Source organism: Natrix helvetica, assembly GCF_964273705.1.
Source record: "Natrix helvetica genome assembly, chromosome: 11".
Taxonomy (NCBI): domain Eukaryota; kingdom Metazoa; phylum Chordata; class Lepidosauria; order Squamata; family Natricidae; genus Natrix; species Natrix helvetica.
The window spans coordinates 11,108,596-11,130,523 of NC_138562.1; the positions used below are offsets into that span (position 1 = coordinate 11,108,596).

General features: G+C 41.7%; 1 protein-coding gene across 1 annotated transcript; it reads left to right on the plus strand.

Annotated features, from left to right (window-relative positions):
* The first annotated feature begins 835 nt into the window (after positions 1-835).
* Positions 836-21,685, plus strand: ZNF711 (zinc finger protein 711). The gene is made up of 9 exons (XM_081964095.1): positions 836-993; positions 5,909-6,010; positions 6,917-7,444; positions 13,475-13,633; positions 14,932-15,078; positions 16,085-16,222; positions 17,789-17,836; positions 18,286-18,429; positions 20,047-21,685. The coding sequence occupies exons 2-9, from the start codon at positions 5,926-5,928 to the stop codon at positions 21,222-21,224; spliced, it is 2,427 nt and encodes an 808-aa protein (XP_081820221.1). The 5' UTR covers positions 836-993; positions 5,909-5,925; the 3' UTR covers positions 21,225-21,685.
* Positions 21,686-21,928: the final 243 nt, after the last annotated feature.

The window sequence follows — 21,928 nt, forward strand, 5'->3', positions numbered from 1 at the left end:
AAAAAATGGGAATATTACAAAATGTAATCCAGTCCCCTTTCATCTTACAAATGTACCTAGCAAAAGACTGCAAATCTTGCTATTTGTGGAGTAATAAGTAGGTGAATCTTAATCTTTTTTTTTAAAGGTCCGTTTTACATGTTGGCCGTTATGAATTTTGACGGCTGTTGTGTTTTGCGCTTGTAAAGGAAACCCAGGCAAATGCCTTATTTGCATTGCTCGGTAGAAACAAAACGTTCACAAACAAAACTGGCACTTTATTGGTACGTTTTCATTGCAAGAATAACAGGAATCCGATAATAGAACAGGGAGTGTTAGGAGAAGATAAAGGTTAATAAGTTGGACTTCGGCCTCTTCCTTTATAGGAAAAATAATAACTCATTAAAATCGAGGGGAAAAGAAAATCATGGTAACATTACAACCACACATTTTTCTGCCAATTTCTGGAGTCTGCCCTCCCGCCCCAGGGAAATGGTCTTGTCGTGAGACGATACCCGCAGAATAGCCCGTTTGGTTTGTTTCTCGTGCGCCGCCCTCCCCCTTTCCCCCCCCCCTCTGGGTGTTTTTCGCTCCTGGCTTTTGTTCGCCTGCTTTCCTTACTCCTCCCCGCCCCCTCCCTTCGACTCAGGGAAAGATGCGGGCTCCGCGGAGCTTCACTCGCCTCCGCGCGCATGCTCCCTCGAAGGAAAAGTGGGGGGGGGAGAAAGGCAACCCAGGGGGACGACGCGCCTGGGTGACGTGTTCCGGCGGCGGCTGTTCGCGAGGACGGCGCAGGGGGGAAAACAGGGAGGGGGGGCAAGAGGGAGCGCGCGCGGGCGAGGGAGAAGGCCGCGCGCGCTCCCGCCCGCCTGCCGTTTCCTAGCCCGAGTCTGTGATTGGTGCAGGCCTCGGACCTGGCGGACCTCGAATGCCAGGCCCCGAAAACTGGCAGCCGAGGCGGCCGAGCGTCCTCCGGCCTACACCCCCGCTCGGGCCCGAGCCCGCCCGGCGAAGGTGAGGAGGTGAAGGGGGGGGACGGGGACGGCCCATCCGCCGGTCGCTGCGAGGCGTCTCTCCTAAGGAAGCGCCACAGAGAGACGGAAAGACGAGGCGTTGTCGGGAGGGACGGCCGCCAGGCCGCATAGGCCTCGGCCCAGGCCGCGCCCCGAGGCCTACTCCAGGCCTCAATGGCGGCCAACTGCTTTCTCCTCTTCTAAGGACGGGGTTTCTTTTTACCTCAGCCCGAGCGCCGCTCGGCCCCTCTCTGGCGGCTCGCCGAGAGGTTTAGGGGCGCCTCCGCTGCTGCCTTGGGTGGCCCCGGCTTCAGAGCGGGCCAGAAAATGGCGCGTAAAATGGCGGCCAACAACGGCCGCAGCCACTGTCCCCCCCAATCGCCTTCCACAATGTCGCCGCCGCAACCCCGCCTCTCCCGGCTACGGAAAAACCCACCCCCCTCCTCTACGCCGCCCCCCCCAATCCGTTCCCACCCCTTTTGCAACCCCCCCCTCTCCGTCCCGTTCCCTTTCCTCCAGACAGGCGGGGGCGAAAAGCTTAGAGGGAGAATTAGACCAGCCCGGGCCTCCCCTCAGCGCCTCAGCCGTCTCCAAAAGCCAGGAGGGGGAAGCGCCTGTCTGGCTCCGGCCGGCCCGCTCGCTGCTTCTTTGCCCACCCTCCCTTCCTTCCCTCTCTCTCTCTTTCCCTCAGCCGCGCCACAACCGCCCCGGGGAAGGATGGGTACAACCCCACCCCTTTTTGCCCGACTCGGGCTGCAAAGCGCCGCTTTTTTTTTTTTGTTTGCTCATCACGGGCGCTGATTGGAAGAGGAGGGTGGCGTTGGAGCGCGCGCTCTCCCGCTCGACTCCTTCCCTCCCTCCTCCCCCCTCCTCTTGAAGCGCTCGCACGCGCGCGGGGAGCGTGGTTGATAGAGCGCTGATGGCGCGTGCGCGCGCACTAGTGGGAGGGGGAAGAGGTCCGCATGACGCAGGCGCGGTCCCGAACGTTGTCTTTGTATCATCGGCTCCCCCCTCCCTCCTTCCCAAGGAATCCCCCCAGCCCGTTTCTTTCTGCCCCCCCCCATGTGCAGATGCCAGCCAGATGTTCGGCGGCTGGGCTTGTTCTATCCGACGCGGGCTTGCAGTGGCCCTTCTCCCCGGGGTTCCGTTTCCCCAGTCGCTTCCTAGAGGGGGAAATAACCCTAAAACCAGCGCCCCCCCCCCATGCATGGCTTAAGGCTTCTCCCAGAGCCCCGTTTTTTAAACGCGAAAGAAAAAGATCGTCGTTTCTCCAATCCGGGAAGGCAAAGGTGTCCCCCCCCCCCCCCAAAAGGCAACTGGACAAACTGGGTTTTTCTTTGAAGGCGTTTCACTTCTCATTTAAGAAGCTTCTTCAGTTCTGATTGGATGGTGGGGAATGGGCAACCATGGATGACTGAGAATCTCTACAGACGTTTAGCTGTACAATTTGGGATGAAGACCCTTGGAATGATGTGGGAGGAGGAATGGATTTCCAGAGGGGGGGGAATTGCAGACTACAGGAACCATTTGCACCACTCAGGTGACCCTGAGGACACCGATAAACCTCCTTCAATGACCCCCTAAAAGACCAGCTGTCTGCAAGGAGTGTTAATCCTTCCCATTCCCCACCATCCAGTCAGAGCCGAAGAAGCTTCTTGGATGAGAAGCGAAACGTCTTCAAAGAAAAACCCAGTTTGTCCACCGTTGCCTCTTGAAAAAGCGCCTTTGGGACAACCGTGACCTGGATGACTGAGAATCTCCATAGTGAATCCAGTTTTCCAGCCCTCCACGTCCCCTCCTGGCGTATCTTGTCCCAGGAAGGAGGAAGTGGTTGGACTCTGTTTGAAAGGGCAAAGCAATTAAGACGGTAGTTGCAAGGAAGGCAGATTCCCTGATCCCTGTTCCCCCGGGGCGGGGGAATATTTAGGGCAGTGATGGTGAACCTTTTTGGCACTGAGTGCTCAAATCAGAAGGTGCACATGTGCGCATATACATCGGAGCGCTGGAAACCCGAAGACCAGTTGGCTGGTGCTCATGCGCACGCTGGCCAGCTTTTCTGGCGCATATGGCGACCAGCTGGCTGGCGTGCATGTGCACAGTGGAAATCAGAAGAGCAGCTGGCGACGGCACGCATACCCAGAGAGAGGGCTCTATGTGCCACCTCTGGCATGCATGCCATAGGTTCGCCATCACGGGTCTAGAGAGATTCCCAATCATCCAGATCATGATTGTCACACAGGTGTTTTCGCCCCCCCAAAAAAAGGTTACTGGACTTTGGGGTTCCCCTCGCCCCCTTGAAAAGTTTTGCTTCTCAACCAAGAAGCTTTTTTCAGTTCTAACTCCAATTCTTCAGTTAGAAGTGAAGAAGTTTCCTAGATGAGAAGCAAAACGTTTTTTCAAAGGAGAATAGAATAGATACCTTTATTGTCACTTTGAATGTACACTAATCAGCATACATAAAAATGAAATTTTGTTGCATACAGTACTCAGAAAGTCACCACCTCCAACATACATTACACGAACATGACCAAATAAATACATAAATAAATACAAAATTATGTATATACCCACATACATGGCACATGGAAGGAAGGAAGAAGGAAGGAAGGAAGGAAGGAAGGAAGGAAGGAAGGAAGGAAGGAAGGGGAAGAAAATAAAATAAGTCCAGTTGCCTTTTGAAAAAAGCACCTTTGGGATCCCCCCCACTCAAAAAAAAAAAGGTGAATAAATCTTTGGAGTCGATTACGCTGGGGGTGTTATTGACAGGGAGGGGTATATTGGGCTAAATTTTTTTCACTTATTTTTCAGGATGTGTTTTGGAGTATTTAAACTTCATTAAAAAAAAATTGGAGCAATGGTATAGAGTGCAAGTGCTGTTAATCAGGAGTGGGCAAAGAGGCCCTGAGGGGCAATTCTATGCTGACCAGACCCGACTTAGAGGCCAATTGTTGGCAGCCTTACCTAGTTTCCCCCATTTTTTAAAAATAATCTGCGATGAGAAGACATCAGAAAATAGTCAGAGGTGCAAAAGTCCTTTTCGAAAGTTCAGAGCTCTAACTGTGAGGATGCTGTCTCACCCAGTCAAGCATTTCATAGACTTTATAGAAACTTCTCCCTCCAGTTAATCATGTCCTGTTACAAAATTTTAATACCTTGATGTAGGGAGAAATTTTGGCTGTGAACAACTCTTGCAAATGTAGATCCCTAACTAGATTTTTATGATATTCAAGATCTAGGCTAAAATGAATCCCCATGCATTTGTGTTCCAAAGAAAACATTTCAAGAATGCTTGCTTTGATCAGATAAACAATCCAGCCCTCCAAAATCACACTCCTCTTGGTGCAGTGCTCTCCTCTCCTGTGCTATCTTAGAGTCCCAGAACTAACAGTCCACAGTTTTGCAGTTAACATGGATTGGAAGATTTGGGAAGGAAATAAGTATGTACAGCAGAATATAAGCAAATTTATTATATGCTTTATGCAAAATCTCAGATAAGATTTGGTCTAATGGTTAAGGTGCCAGGCTAAAAACGGGAAGTTCTAGTCCCTCCTTAGCCATGGAAGCTGACTAGGTGGTCTTGGGCTAGAAACTCTCCCAGCCCAAAGCAGAGTTGTTATTGTGGGGAAAATAGGAGGAGGAAGGTGTGTTCACTGCCTTGAGTTATGGTATTATTGTAAAAATAATAAAGGCGAATACAAATCAATAAAAAAGATGAAAGCTTGAATTGATTGTAGGAGGACGTGTGCTGCATCTTTTCTTCAAGACTGTTTCTTGGAAATTGGCTTCCTTCAAGCACGCTAGGATATATTAGCAGACTTTTGATGATCACAACTGTGAATATGAATATTGCAAACTTTATCTTAAGAATATTAATTATAGGACTTGTCTTTACGTATCTATATACTATGAAAATTCTCATGTCTGTTTGGTTGTAATTTTAAATTGGGCAAAATGGCCCGCCAACCATTTTTGAATCAACGTGCCTCAAATGGGCTAATTTACAGAATGCGTTCAGATTCAGGAACTCTGGCTCCTAGGGGATTAAAAATTGCCAAAGTTGTGACCGCTTCAGTGCTGCCACGCCACTATGCTTGTGGCAGTTAGCTGTGGTCATGTGATCATCACTACCAACACTTCCTGTTGGCTTCCTAGAAGGGAAGTCAATGGGGAAGCTAGTAGGAAGTTGGAAGTTGCTCCTGCTTTTTTACCACCAGTAGTGACTCTGTTTAGGAAAGGAAGTATCCCTGAAATGATGACCCAATGAATCGTGTTATCTAGTACCACTCTGTTTACCTAGACATATAGATCGACTTTGGCACTGGCAAACAGTCTTGAGACCCAGGAAGTACCGTATTTTTCAGAGTATAAGACGCGTCTTTTTCCCTCAAAAAAGAGGGTGAAAATCTGGGTGCGTCCTATACACTGAATGCAGTATTTTTGGCCTACCGAAACCCCGCCCCTTCACGAAAATGACCGTGCATATCCTTACGAAGGCTTTCAGAGACCATAATTTTGGGTTAAATTTTCAATGTGAATAACAGTTATCACATACAAATCTTTTAACATATAAAAATGTCAGGTGATTTAGGCTTCAATCTTACATTCACTTAACTGGAAGTAAGCCCCTTTATTTTTAGGGTTTAATTAAAATGATTTTACAACATATTAGTACATGTTTTGAATACATTAATTGCCTAATTTGCAAATAAGTTAATTTAAATAGTAGCCAGATCTACTGTCATACCCTTTAATTGTTCTGCTAATTTTCACTTCTGGTTTAGACTTTTGGTAACTATGGAGAACAGAAAGTTCCTGCAATGTGTTTACGTTACATTTGCACAGAACAAAACAATTTAATAAAGATACTTCATGTGGTGTTAATATAAATAGTAATCTCTGTATAATTCCCTTTTCAGTTTGTGAATGAGCCTCAATGATTATGGATCCAGGTGGTGGAAGTCTTGGTTTGCAGACACAGGAATCCAAAATGCCTCACACAATGATTATGCAGGATTTTGGTAAAAACCATACTATACTAACATAAAATTATTATTATTATTATTATTATTATTATTATTATTATTATTATTATTATTATTATTATTATTATTATTATTATCTAAACTATTATCTTTTCAGGTGCATTGTATTTGTAAATGAATAATCTGCACCAAGGGTGCCAAAATTGGTATGGGGGGTATGGATTTTTTAAATCTTTGGACAGGCTCATGGGGCTGACTTCCTACTGCCTCTCCAAGGCTGCACTCTGGTTAGCTGCATGCTTCAGTTGCTTACGAAGAAAACCACATTTGGGCGTGGAGGGTGTATAGTGCCCACTAATGAAATCATTCCTTTGAATTTGATTGTATTAAATTTCTGAAATCAGGTGAATTAGAGTACATTTGGCACTAGAAGGCCGCTAACCTTCTAGCTGAGCCGTGGTGGCGGACTGGTTAGAATGCAGTACTGCAGGCTATTTCTGCTGACTGCCGGCTGCCTGCAATTTGGCAGCTCGAATCTCACCAGGCTCAAGGTTGACTCAGCCTTCCATCCTTCTGAGGTGGGTCAAATGAGGACCCAGATTGTTGGGGGCAAGAGGCTGACTCTGTAAAACTGCTTAGAGAGGACTGTGAAGCACTGTCAAGTGGTACATAAGTCTTAGTGCTGTTGCTAACACGAATATTTAAAATGCTCAGTCTAGCTTGCAGACCTGGTATTTCCTAGCAGACTCATTGAGTGCCAACAATTATTGTAATGATTGCATCCAGCTGCGGAATTCTGTTTAAAGTTGATAATAAATATACCGGAAAGATGGAGAGTAATTTGGATGCGTGTACAGCATTCATTAGCTCCTTAGGAATATGTAATGGTTCAACCTTGAGAACAAGTATTAATATGCTTCCTCGTACATTATTGTTTCCTAGTGGCTGGAATGGCTGGTACCGCTCATATTGATGGAGATCACATTGTGGTGTCAGTCCCTGAAGCTGTACTGGTTTCAGATGTGGTCACAGATGATGGGATCACCCTTGATCATGGCTTGGCAGCTGAAGTTGTCCAAGGACCTGATATCATAACTGAAACTGACGTTGTGACAGAAGGTGTGATAGTACCCGAATCTGTCCTGGAAGCAGATGTCGCTATTGAAGAAGCATTAGATACCAGTGATCACGTTTTAACTTCCGATTTAATCACCGAAACTGTTAGAGTGCCTGATCAGGTTTTCGTGGCTGATCTTGTTACGGGTCCTGATGGACACTTGGAACATGTGGTGCAAGATTCGGTATCGGGACCGGATTCCCCCACAATGGTATCCGAAGAAGTTCTTGTGACGAATTCAGACACCGAAACTGTGATTCAAGCAGCCGGCACCGTTCCCGGATCCACAGTTACCATCAAGACTGAGGATGATGATAGCAAGAGCGCATCTGAAGACTATTTAATGATATCTTGTAAGTGAAGTAAAGGTATATATAAAATTACCTACTCAAGACTAGAAGTGATTTAATCATGAGAGATGTAATTGTGTAGAACAGGGGTGTCCAAACTTTGGAACTTTAAGACTTGTGGACTTCAACTCCCCATGGCTGGCTGGGGAATTCTGGGAGTTGAAGTCCACAAGTCTTAAAGTTCCCAAGTTTGGACACCCCTGGTGTAGAAGTACTGCGTTTGGTCGCTTGGTTTCGTATCAAGGAAGACATTGTAAATGAGTTAACAGAAACGAGCTGGTAAAAGAAATGAAGAGGAAATTGGAAATGTTTAGGCTTTTAAACAATTCTAAGCTAGCATATATTGTCTCAACTGAGAATAATGGGTGTAACTCGTCCTTGGACCGATTGCTTGTATCAGTTTCCACTTGAATTTCTTTTTTTCAATCCTTAATTATAGTTTACAAGTTGAGTTTGTAGTATTACAACAACAACAACAACAAAAACTATAGTTGAAAGTTGGCCACAAAAGTAACTGTGGTTGACATTAAAATAGCTAAATATGTTTCATGCTAAAAAGGGTAGAATGTCATGGAGGCAGATGAAAAAAGAGCCATCAAATCTTTCTACTTTGGTTAAAATCAACACACAAATTATTTCCATATTATTTCACCATTTTAGGCTTAAATATGGTCGACAAACAAAAATATTTCTACATTAATGAAAATTGTGACTAATTCCAGCAAAATATTTCATTCTGCTTGATCAGTCTACCAGCCCTACACGTTTAATTGTTTTGCATTTTATAGAAATAGCTATTTTACATATTACATGGAAATTACTTTTCTCCTAAAAGTGAAGTGTTGTAAATAACACAAATTTGTCATGCTGATGAAGATTTGCTTTTCACTTCAGTCAAAAGAGTTCACTGTAAGGACATACAATATTCTTCATACCTGTGAAAGAGTGAAAGCTTTGTACATTTGTCTCATGACTAGTTTGGTCGTACTTGAAGTGAAAAGAATATTTTTTTTCCAAATAAAATAAAACTTATTTGAAAAGAAAGGTCCACGTTTAAAAGTTTACATTTTTAAAACTCGTTACCTAAAGGGGTTGGAGTGAAAGATCCTGGGAAATCCCCTCTAGCTCTGCAATTTTATGATCTAGGATTTCTAGTGACCGATGGCAAGAATTCAGGAAAAATAGAGATTTGGTGTGTGTGTGTGTGTGGAGGGGAGGGGGGGGAAATCACACAAAACATAAAATGCCCTCCTTTGTTTCTGTTTTTCAGGTTTGTGATGTTCAGACACCCACAATGGATTGCTAGCTTTTGAGCCATAGGATGATACTGCATGCACATGCTGGTGATCCTATATACCCACAACTGAGCCACCCTGGAGCTGTCCTTTAGGGATAAGGTAATATTCCACTGCCACCTCCTTTTAAGAATCTGTTACAGTACAGTATAGCAGGGGTGGGCAACTTTTTCTTGGCAATGAGCCATTTCCCCTCCTTTGCTAACCGGCTTGATCTTCTTGCCTGCACCCAATTGGATCCCACTGCCTTCAATCATGTCAGTAGCACAGTTGGGCAAAGGTGGCGGAGTATTTTGCAGGGCACAAGAGTTAACAGAGCGGCTTACGGCCACTCTACACTGCAGCTCAGCAGGAAATCGGCCCTAAAATGAGCGGTTTCACCATATTTGACCCGTTGGCCAAAAGTTATTCACCCCTGCAATACAGCATTGCATAGTCTGCTACAACTATAAGTAAAATCCTATTCTGTTCCCTTTTTGAGAAAGCAATTAGGAAAGTCAGTTTTTTTAAAAAAATAAAATAAAATAAAATTGCACAGCTGTAAATTTTGGCATGTATCTCATGGTTTTATGGTGGGTGTGATATCACCAGCATAGTGCATGCTGAGACACCACAGGAATGGGAAGCTGGCAATCCACAGTGAATCTGAACATCTCATACCTGGAAACAGCTGAGAAAGGTAAGTTAGAGGCGGTTAAGACTTCCTTATAATTTTTCTTTGTCAATGGATATCCCTTACTATTTCTGCACAAAAACTATTCCTTACAATTGCCTGGGTAATCATAATAATAGATCATTAATAATCAAAAGAAATAATTGGGTTTTAAAAAAATGTTCAAGTTTATGTGCGGTCAGAAAATAATCTTCTGGAATTATAATTTGGTTAAGAATGAATGTGGAGTTAAATATGTTTTTAAACGTCCTATAGATTTACCAAAAAAAGGACGCAGTGGCTCAGTGGTTAAGACGCTGAGCTTGTCGATCAGAAAGGTCGGCAGTTCGATGGTTCAAATCCCTAGTGCCACGTAACGGAGTAAGCTCCCGTTACTTGTCCTGGCTTCTGCCAACCTAGCAGTTCGAAAGCATGCAAAAAAAAATGCAAGTAGAAAAATAGGGACCACTTTAGTGGGAAGATAACAGCGTTCCGTGTGTCTTTGGCATTTAGTCATGCCAGCCACATGGCCACAGAAACGTCTTCGGACAGCTCTGGCTCTTCAGCTTTGAAACGGAGATGAACACTGCCCCCTAGAGTCGGGAACAACTAGCACATCTGTGCGAGGGGAACCTTTATCTTTATAGGTTTACAATTCTTACGTTGAAGTCTGTAAACCGCTTGTTGTTAAATCAAGGTGGGAAAATTCATGGATGTATGAGTTATGGGCCCAGCAGTTTAGCTTGTATGTATTTAATTCTGGAATCCCTTGAATAAATGGTGCATGATGTTAATAAATAAATAAATAAAAATAAAATATGTAGTTAGCTTATGTCTAACAGATATCAACCTAGAGATTTAAGATACAGTGCATTTCAATATTGATATATTAAAGCATTATTGACACATGCGATGTGTTTCCAGTAATTTATAACCATTTTTATTTGCAGCTTCTGCCCCAGTACTATAGCATTTCTTCCAATATATTTTTTCCGACATTTCCCTTTGTCCCTATGGGTTATATGCATTATTTATAAAAAGTAAACTTTCAGCAGTGATCAGATAGGGTAATTCTAGAAAATATATTTCCATGTTTTATCTGTAGTTATGAGAAAAATGGGTCCTAGCTAAAATCAAATTGAAATCATTGCATTTTGATAAATTGCCTTAGCGTTATGTTCCTGCTGTATTGAGAACTTTCAATGTTAAAAGAATTTTATTTAGCAAATATTATTTAGTGCAAGACACACCTGAAGACGTGAAATGCTAGATTATCCATTCCAATACTTCTGCTGGTGCCTTTTTAGGCATGACATTAATTATATTTTACCGATAACCTTTGGAAAAATGTGTTTTAGGAAGTAAGATTTTCTCCGTACATTAAGTACTGCAGTTTATACTACTAATGTATGTTATAGCTGCAGGTTTTATTTTGGTTGGGAATCATTAGGGTGTTAATTAACATAAGGATTATTCTTTCTAATAAGCTGGAATTTGAAACTAGGGTTTATAATTAGTGTATGCAACTTGACTTGTCAAAATAATGGTAAGTGGGAATTTAAACAGAGTTGCAATGTTAATTTTTCCCATTCTTTTCAGTTTTGTTAATTTGGTAAATAAAAAACTCTGAGGGCATTATTTTACAGTCATTGGCACATCTTACAAATCTTAAAAAGAACTTCTTTTCTTTTATTCTTAGGAATGGAATTAAAACAGCAACTATGAATTTGCACAATTTGTTTATTGTTATTCAACAGGATATACAGAAAAAACATTCTAAAACCTTGGAAGAAGGAAGCTATCACAATACAATAGAGAAATCATTTCCATTTCCTTCATAGGTTTATGTGTATTTTTTTTCTTTCTCATTTTTTTTTACTACATCTTCGTGAATCTAGTAAATGCTTCACTGTTTGGTCTGAAATCCTTTTTATTAGGCCAGCAGCATTTGCACACCCCTATCCAATGTTGCATAGATTAGTTACAACTTTCCAAATGCTTCTCTGCACTCTTTATTTTTAAAGGAAAATAAACAAAAATGTAACATTTCAAAGGCAAGAAGTGACTCCACATTAAAAAGAGCGTTTTGTAGCAATCCATTCTTAAATATTTTTTGGCTGGGCAGTTTGCAAAAAAATACTTGAAACTTTGTGATGTCTACTTCACAATGGAATTTGGTATGACTCTTCCCACTCCTGAGTATGAATGTGAATTAGAGAAGATATTTAAGCCAAACTGGCAGGAAAGCGTTCTCTGTATATATGTATGTATGTAACACACACACACAAATCAGCGAGAGCCACAGAAAAACTACACCAAGCTTTCAGAGGTAGAGAAGTATTTGAAAGATCTCCTTCTCTGCTAGCAACATAAACCCTTCCTTCTGTCGGTACATACTGACACAATTTAATAAACCTTAAACCACCCCAAAAGCAAATCACTGTTCCCAACTTGTGAATTAGCCCCCCCAATAAAATAACGGGTTATTTGTATATAAATCTACTAAATAGTCCAGCATATCCCTATAATTTCAATATGCAACCTCTTTGTGTTCTTAATGTTGTCTACCTGCAAACTGATAGATGGGAAGGGAAGGGAAGAAGGAAGATTGTTGGCTTCTGTGAAATAGCTTTTTGCATATTCAGATATGGAGGTTGCTTGGGCCAAATGATTTGAATTTTATTAGCTTTTGTTTTTCTAAAATTCATTAAGAAACATCAGCAACACCGAGTTCTGTCATGCAAGTTGAATTTCGCCATGGTTAACAGTAGCAATACTGATAACTCTCTTTTTAAAATTCAGTGATTAGCTTTTTTATTTCTATGTAGTTTTCTTTGCAGTAGCTCCAGCATTGTTCTGACCAGTTCACAGCCTTCTGAAACACAAGTTCATCAGTGGCACCTAAAATTGCAGCAGTTTTAGCAGGTTATCCTTAAAGGGCACCTAGCACAGGCAATATGGACACATATAAAGCATATAAAATGCAAGAAATTACATTGAATCTTTGCTTGCTTCTCCCTGAAAGAATGGACACCTATCAAAGAGCTCAGCATCCAGCTGACTATTGCAACTGTAAAACAATTTCTTTCATCCAGCTTCCAGCAAAGTAAATGATATTAAATTTCCTAAAGATAAATCACGCGAGTCTTGTAGTATTGTCAATGGTGCTAAAAGGAAACTATTCTTGATTATGACCATAAAAGAGTCTAAAATAGTTATGAAGTAAAGACTAGGCCCAAAGCATGCTTCCTTTCTCCTATATAAGATATTCTCCCCCTCCCAAGAATTTACTTTGGTACCTACAATTTATTTCTGGATCATTTTGAAACAAAGAGCTCCTATTGGGAATTGATTAACATGCTTTAACTGAGAAAGAACTCTGCCCATAAATTAAAATAACCTAATTCTGATTAATGGACAGGGAAGGCTTTTCATGCAAGGAACAAATATGGAAGAGATTGGGTAAATTTATTGCTTTCTGACTCCCCACCCCCATGAAATAGACCTGCCATCAATTCATTCACAGTTTCACTATTCTACATCAGTCATAACTTCATCTGGTAGAGTACCTCCTTATGGAAAGGAAGCAATATGTGTGAATAAATACTAATTAACACTTTATTGAAAATGTTGAAGGTCTTTCAAAGATCAAACCAAGATGATTTTCCTTTTTTTAAAAAAAAAAGATAACATGGGTATCCCTCCCGCCTTATACCTTCTAAAATGCAAAATAGACCAATTAAATGCAAAATATGCATGCAATGCAAAATACCATGCCTTATTTAATTGCTTAATCAGGTATTGTAATATTATTGATATATTTCTACGCCACACGTACGGATTCTTTCCGATGGTGAAATTAATTATTTTGATTTACTAAAATAATAAATTATGAACTTACAGTGGATGTATTTATACCATGTACAGTCTTCAGAAATTAAAACAAATACAGAGTGATTGGTGTGCATGCCAGCATCTAATGCAGCCAGGTTGCTATTTCAATAAATGAGCTAAAATTCTCAGAACATGGTTGTTTTGCTTCACATTCTGCTTCAAACTTAACTTCAGTTCTTATTTATTTTTTAGTGGATGATGTTGGGGAAAAATTAGACCACATTGGAAACACTCCTCTAAAAATCAGCACTGAGGTTTCACATGGTGATGTATCTAAAGATGATGGGTTTGGCTCTGAAGTTATTAAAGTTTACATTTTTAAAGCCGAAGCGGAGGATGATGTTGAAATAGGTATGTACCTTAAACTTAGGTTTATGAATCAGTCCATAAATCAATCAATCTCTGTGTGTGTGTATAAATGGCTGTGCGTGTGTGTGTATTCCAGCATAACTCTGGAACGCCTCAAGCAATTTCAACCAAACTTGGTACACAGATGACTTACTCTCTGGAAACAAATACTGTGTGGGTAAGACACCCCTAATACCCCACCCACCCCAGTGCGTGTGTGTTCTGTTACAATACAGCCTGTTGTGCCTTCAAATGGCTTCTACTGTACAGCACAGTGGCGTTGCCATGGTAATTCACAGTACTCCACAAGGGGGCTCCCTCTGATAAGGGGAAAAATCCAACATTAGCAATAACTGTTTAGTCTGGATATTTGTGAATGTCTTATACAGGATTGGGATAAACAAATACCCGGGCAACGCCGGGTTAGCAGCTAGTATTAAATAAAATCTGTCTGCCAATTTTCATAAACGAAATCATTCTTTGTAATGATTCCAGTTCAATTAAAGATTCCATCAAACCAGTTTAAAGGAGGCAGACACTCAAACTAAAAGCTGGCCCACAGATTTCAAACTATATGAAATGACCTCTCCCACCATCTTCTAGAGCAGGGATGTCAAACTCGATTTCATTGAGGGCAGCATCAGGGTTGTATTTGGCCTCAAGAGGGCCGGGAGGGGGGGACATGACCAGGGTGAGATGTCACACATTGAGGCTCCATTTTCAGCCACGTTGGCTCTCCCAGGCTCCATTTTTGGCCACGACTGTCCTCCTGGCTTCTGTTTTCGGCTGCGGCAGCCCCCTGCAATCCTCTGCCACAAAAACGGAGTTTCGGGGAGGCTGCGCACAGCCCGCCCGGGCTCCATTTTTGGCTGCACCGACCTCCTGCAGCCCTCTGCCAGTGAAAACAGAGCTCAGGAAGGCTGCATGCAGTTTCCCTGAGCTCCCTTTTCAGTGGCAGAGGCGCCGAGGTCCGGTCCTTCACTGTTCCACGGTGGGGCCATGGGCCAGATCTAAGCATCCCACAGGCCGGATCCAGCCCCCAGGCCTTGAGTTTGTCACCCCTGTTCTAGAGGCTTAGAGGCTTCCCAAGCCTTGGGCAGCTATCTTTATTTTTCCTTCCTGCCATGTGTTTACATCTGTCATGCTGCTTACAGATTAAGATCATCCTGTTGTATTATCTGTTGTCCCTAAAAATGTGTTGACTTCTATTATGCCCCAAACACAGAAGAAAAATAGCAAGCTTTTACTGTCCTTATTCAAATTCTACCATGTGAAATACCATATATTTTTGTTTATTCAAGGGGGAACAGAGATTGTAACAGAGAGTGACTTTCACAATGGACACTCTGTCGCTGGAGTTCTAGAGCAAGGCAGTGTTGGTAGAGTCCAGCGAGAGAAGATGGTTTATATGGCTGTTAAAGATTCCTCCCAAGAGGATGAAGATATCAGTAAGGACCACTTTTTGTGTGTGCTATTACTAAGTAAATAATAATGGAATTCCTAGAAGGTCTCTCGGTTACTAAATGATTGTTCTAAGTTCCAGAAGACCAACAAGTTTTCTCCCCTTTGCCACCTGTGTAAATTACTCAGGTCACAAATTTTGCACGAAGAAAGACTTATGTGGCCTCTTACACAAGCTTTAATCCAAGCAATTGCAAAGGCCATTTTGACAATATTATGTTGTCTCGTTGCTGACGTTGATCTGTTTGAATGTGTGACTGGCAGAAAATAATACATTTCTTGACATTTACGGGAACTGCTGGCAATGCCAGATAGATTGCGCGAAATGTCTGAAGAGAAGTATTTAGTTCTACATGTACCAATGATAATACTTTTATGAATACTTCCCCAGTTGTCAGTATTCACTGTGTTTATTTTGCTTTTATAATTTACCTTAAGCTATGTTAATGTCTAAATATCAGTAATCTCTGACAATAGTTGGCATATTTTAGTTGCCTGTTCAGTATTTAAAATATGTTGAAGCCAGTGAGAAGCAAGATAGGAACATAACACAGGATATTGAAAAGCATTGTCTTTGTAATTTTAATTTCTTCTTTAAAAAATGACCACCCATATTTAAAATTAAATATCCAAACCTTATGGTTTAAGTAGAAGTTAATTGAGCAAGAATAAAGTAATTACATCATCATCATTTTTAGCCCTTGACTATCCACTGCAGGACGAAGGCCTCTTCCAAATTTTTCCAACCAATACAGACCTGAGCTTTCTTTTGCAAATTGGGCCCACAATACTTGCTGATGTCGTGGTTCCATCTCGTTTTAAGGGTTAGGGCAGATTTCAAACTACGTTATGCTGGTTGGAGAATTCTGGGAGTCGAAGTCCACAAGTCTTAAAGTGGCCAAGTTTGGAGACCCCTGGGTTAGGGGTTAGGGTTATGAAAAGTAGTTACGTAAACAGAATAATCCATTTCGCCTCCTTTCAAATCACATCTAGGCTGTGCTGAAATAGCAGATGAAGTTTACATGGAGGTAATTGTTGGTGAAGAGGAAGCCGCTTCACTCCCCGATGCACAGCTTGAAGACGCTGGTGTGAATAAAACGTTTGTTCCAGTTGCCTGGGCTGCCGCGTATGGTAAGATGTTACTTTTTTCTTTAACTCGGTCCCTTCTCATCATTCTACTTGCTACTTCTAGAGCAGCAACTTTAAACACTCAAAAGAGCCACAACGGTCCTAATCGGAAGCCCTCCATTCAATTCTGGAGCTGACCGGAAGTCCAGTTTCCCCACCATAGAGTCTCCTAGCATGGCGTCCTTTTTCCTCTACCTGTCCTAACCGAAAACCCTATCAATTGTGGAGCTGACCGGAAAACCCGCCCGTTGCCATAGAGTTTCCTCCTGCCGCGCTGTTTCCCCCCCCCCAAACTGAAAGCCCCTCTCAAAATTGTGGTGCCGACCGGCGACAGGGAGCTGCAGCAGAAGGATGAAAGAGCCACATGCAGCTCCAGAGCCGTGGGTTGCTGACTCTTGTTCTAGAACCTTGCTCATGTTGTGGAGGGTTGGTTTCCCCCCACCCCCACCCCCAATCTCATTCCACCTAAAGTCAAGTCTCCTTCGAGTCAACTTCACCTTTGGTGACTGAGAGAAGATTTCTGAAATGGCATCTTCCAGTTGACTGCTTGGTGTTAGAAAATAAGGCCTGATTTTGTTCCAACCACCCATTTGGTTATGCACATTTAAATGTTCTAAACATAACTTCAGAAAGCGATTAATTCCCCAATTTCTTTTGCATCCTGGGACTTTCTGTTTTCATATCAAATAATAAAAGCAGCTGACCTTACCTGCTATAATTACAGTGTCATCTAAATAAAGAGGCTTGGAATGCAGAATATTGCCTATTAATTAACCCAAAAGTATTGTCAGATATCCTGGGAGCTCTGTCAGAGTCCGTGATGCTGGTCGTGTGGGTCAGTGCGTGTGTGTCTGTGTGTACACTTGTGTGTACAGTATGAAAGAGAAGATGAAGGTTGTTAGGCAGGTTTGTTTAGTTCATGCACTGACTTCGGTTTACATAATACATATTTTTCATGTTACTATAAGCAGAACATCTGAAGCCAATTGCTGCTGTTTCGTCCACCTGGCATAATTATATCCACAGCAAAAAATGGATTCTTAGACATCAAAGTGTATCTGTATTTTTTTTTATTGGAAGCAACAGACAGCAAAGCTTAGCAATATAAGATACATGATTGTGTTTTGATTTTGTATGGCACTCTTTGGAATCCTTACAAAGAAAGCTTTGGCAATTAATTACTCCTTGTTTTGTCTTTCAACTATTTTACAGTAGCAGCGCACAGACTGTTAGCTGTGTGCAAAACCTCTTGTTTTTCTCCTGGATCAAGGAGATCCAGTCAGCCATTGCAAGGACAGTCTTCTGAGCTGGAGGGCTTGTGGTGTTCTCATTAAATCGAGGCCCATTTTGGGGTTGGGCTGCATCCAGAACACCAGAAATTACTTTTGGTCGTGCCCCCTCCCCTAAAAATGAAGAAAAAATTAGCTTCAGAAAACTTCTGGAGGAGCATGCTCCAGTTGAGAAACAAAATGTAATTAAGTTCTTGGGAATGTTCTGTCCCCAGAATGATAGATATTGCACATCCCCCACTGCTTGTGAATTAAATCACTAAACTGCTTATTTCTCTAGGGGATGATAGAAGACTTCCTAGGAAATATGAGGACTGTCAAACACCAGGTGAGAAGATGAAGAATTGTTCCATGCTTAGTGTAAATATTGCTCCTTCTGCTGTACAACATGGAGCAGTCTATGTCTTTTAGAATAACTCAGAGTTAAAATTGAAACGGGGGGGGGGGGGAAGAGATGCTACTTGAATATAGCTATCGAGAGGGACAACCATGGGTGCCACTATATCAGGTTAATAAATATGGGAATAATGAGTAAAATACTTATTTTCCTTCATCTGAGAAAAGTTCCGAAATTCAACGCAAATATAAATAGTGATAAACTATTGCTTCGTATATGATGCATTAAAGAGAAGTTTGAAGGCATTCTGGGGTTCTGGCATCATAAAATAGAATCCTTTCACACATCAAAGGCTCTGCAAATGCTTTCTACTTTAGTTTTGTAAATCAGGTATTTTAAAGCTCTTACTTGCAACATTCTGATGTTATCTTTCATTCCAGGAACAAATTTAGATGCAAGATTCGAGAACAAGAATGGTAACACAACTCAGTATCTCCAAATCTGCGACAGTATTAATACGAACAGATTGCTTAAGCAGAAGACCAAGAAAAGGAGAAGAGGTGAAGCCCGCCAATGGCAAACAGGTAAAACAACTTTCTAAAAAGTTATTATCCAATTAAATATAGCTTTGAACATAGCTAACCTTTCTACTTCTGTCAGGATTTTTTTTGGCAAAAAACAATAAGTCTTTCTTTTTTGTACAGTCTCTTAATCACTTCCTATTATCTTCTTCCCAGCAAATTTTGAAACTACTTGGTGTAACCTACCACCAATTGCTTTGGGTAAAAGCAAGTTTTCTCGTCGTGAGACACCCTGTCCATCTCTTTGAGGACATAACCTATTAATTGACACCTGTGCTTTGATTACAAGGCCATATTTTTCTCCTTCATGTTTTTCCCCTAGACTTTTAACCACCTTGCTTGATGAGACGTTCTTAAAAACTTGAAAGGGTACAATTTTATTGGCCAAACAAAAGTGTTGTTTCAAAAGGGTCTTTGAATTTAAGTCAGAGCGTATTTCTTATATCATACTTTTTCACTTGGTAAGCCTGTAATATCAGCCTGTTCAGTTAAAATAGGAGAAAGGATGGGTTGAAAATGACAGAGGCAATTCATTTGTCTTCTCCTGTTTTCTACAAGCAAGACCATCGTTAAATTATATTTAATATCTATTCTTGATAGCATAAATAGAAGGCTAAATAAACCCGAGCTTTTCAAATAGTTTATTTAGGAGCAAATTATGTTGCCAGTGAAATAACGAAACATACATTTTCTAATACCTAGAGTGCATGTGCACAGCTCAATAGAAATGGTCACTTTATTATGGGAAATAACATTACATATTGAATAGAGGGTGTCTAACCTTTAGATCATAAATATATTTATTAATGTGTAGAAAAAAGATGTTAGTCAAGAGACGTGCCCTTTTTTTTTAATGTTTAATGAATCCAGCAGCCTCTACAGATAGGGTTGAAGCAGGCAAGATGGCATTCATAGTATCACAATCCACACAGAGGTTGCACCATGTCAAAAGGTTGCGGCTTTGACCATGATCCTCTGACTGCTGTCATACTCCTTTTGATCCTTCATGAAGCTCCCCAATCGAGTTAAAAATTTTGTATGTCAGATTTTGGGGGTAAATACATTATGTTCATTGTAGAATTGGGAAAGAGTGTAAATAAGCATTCGTTTATAGAAAATTAATTTGATTAAAGAAGATAGATAAACTAATACTTGTTTTGGGAAAACTAGAAAACTTAATTGTTGATTTGAAATAATAGATCTTAATTCTTTAAATTTTACTTTTAAAAAGTTTGTCCTGTAATACAAACTATAGGTTATTTTAGAGGATTAGAACTGGGAATATGCTGAATTGTTTAGCGGAGTGAATGCCTAAGGTACATTTGCAATATTTATAGCTATATAGAACTATAGCTTAAAAAGTGACTTTACTCTTAGTGTATTGTCAGATTTTATAAGGATTTTGATTGTCACTTTTTGCAGACTAATACATATTTTTCCTGGAAATAAGGTTTCATTTAATTCAACAAAATATTTACGTCTGAGTAGTTCTATTGTGTGTTGGTTTGCATTGTTAGCTATTGAAAGATTTGCTTTCTTTTCTGTTGCTATTGCATTATGCGTAACTTTACAATAACCTTTACGTAATTTATTTCATAATTCTTTGTTTATTTGACCCAGCTGTTATAATAGGTCCCGACGGACAGCCCTTGACAGTCTACCCTTGTCACATATGTGGGAAAAAATTCAAGTCCAGGGGATTCTTGAAAAGGCATATGAAAAACCACCCAGATCACATGATTAAGAAGAAATACCAGTGCACAGACTGTGACTTCACAACCAACAAAAAAGTCAGCTTCCACAATCACCTGGAGAGCCATAAGCTGATCAACAAAGGGGACAAAACGCACGAGTTCACCGAGTACACCAGGCGCTACCGAGAAGCCAGCCCGTTGAGCTCCAACAAGCTCATCTTGCGCGATAAAGAACCCAAACTGTACAAGTGCAAATATTGTGACTACGAAACTGCGGAGCAAGGCCTGCTGAACAGGCACTTGCTTGCGGTTCACAGCAAGAACTTCCCCCACGTTTGCGTGGAGTGCGGGAAAGGCTTCCGCCACCCTTCGGAGCTGAAAAAACACATGCGGACCCACACGGGGGAGAAGCCTTACCAGTGCCAGCATTGCGTCTTCCGTTGCGCGGATCAGTCCAACCTGAAGACGCACATCAAAACCAAGCACGGGACAGACCTGCCCTTCAAATGCGAACACTGCCCGCAGGCCTTCCCCGACGAGAAGGAGCTGCAGCAGCACACGGAACTCTTTCAGGGGCACAAGACGCACCAGTGCCCGCACTGCGACCACAAGAGCACCAACTCCAGCGACCTGAAGCGGCACATCATCTCCGTTCACACGAAGGACTTCCCGCACAAATGCGAGGTCTGCGAGAAAGGTTTCCATCGTCCCTCGGAGCTCAAAAAGCACAGCGAGAGCCACAAAGGGAAAAAGATCCACCAGTGTCGGCACTGCGATTTTAAGACTTCCGACCCTTTTGTACTCAGTGGGCACATCCTCTCCGTTCACACCAAGGACCTGCCTTTTAAATGCAAACGGTGTAAGAGGGGATTCCGGCAGCAGATGGAACTCAAGAAGCACATGAAGACGCACAGCGGGAGGAAAGTCTATCAGTGTCAGTATTGCGAGTACAGCACGACGGACGCCTCGGGCTTCAAGCGGCACGTCATATCCATACACACAAAGGACTACCCTCACAGGTGCGAGTATTGTAAAAAAGGCTTCCGGAGACCTTCGGAGAAAAACCAACACATCATGAGGCATCACAAAGAGTCCCTCATGTAGCATCGGGCGCTGCGGGAAGACAATGTGATAGATAGGGGAAGGAAACTCTCATGAACTGTTTCTCCTGGTTTCAAAGCTTGATCTTAAACCATAACTTTGCATTCTTTGTATTAAAAGTCTTAAAAAAAAAAAAGTATTACGGTCGACTGGGTATCTCTATAGCCCTATGATTGTTGCTTATAGGAACCTAACGAGCACTATAAACGCGGAGAGATGAATGTCTTGAGAAGCTGCAGAGAAAGAGACCTTGAATGTCTTCTGTTAATTAGAAAGCGTTACACGTTATGAAGCGAAAGAAATATTAAGTCCATTCCCGTAACTCTTTATATCAATAACGCCATTTGTCACCTTAACGAAAACCAGAAGTTCTTTCAAAGTGTTTTTTTGCTGGAACAAATTATACCACATGCAGTTTCAAACAGTGAAGCTAGATAGAAGTCAGTCATGTAGTCCTTACATTTTTTAAAAAAAATAAAGAAAGAAAATTGTGCTGGGACATAGTATTCGAGAAATGGGTCAGATTTTAAGATCTTGTATTCCTTTTGTTTTTCATTTTAAAGCAATCATAACATTTCATACGTAAACCTTTTAGTTTTCCTCCCTTTCGTCGTCGAATGAGCAATTTCCAAAGTTTTCTTTCAGAGCTGCTAACCTATTTTTTACTACAGAATATCGTGTTGAAAAATACAGCATTATGTTTTCCG

Coding starts and splice junctions, on each gene's coding strand:
- ZNF711 (XM_081964095.1), top strand. CDS start 5,926: ATGATTATGGATCCAGGTGGTGGAAGTCTTGGTTTGCAGACACAGGAA. Junction 7,445..13,474: donor AGACTATTTAATGATATCTT/GTAAGTGAAGTA, acceptor TTTATTTTTTAG/TGGATGATGTTGGGGAAAAA. Junction 15,079..16,084: donor CCAAGAGGATGAAGATATCA/GTAAGGACCACT, acceptor AATCACATCTAG/GCTGTGCTGAAATAGCAGAT.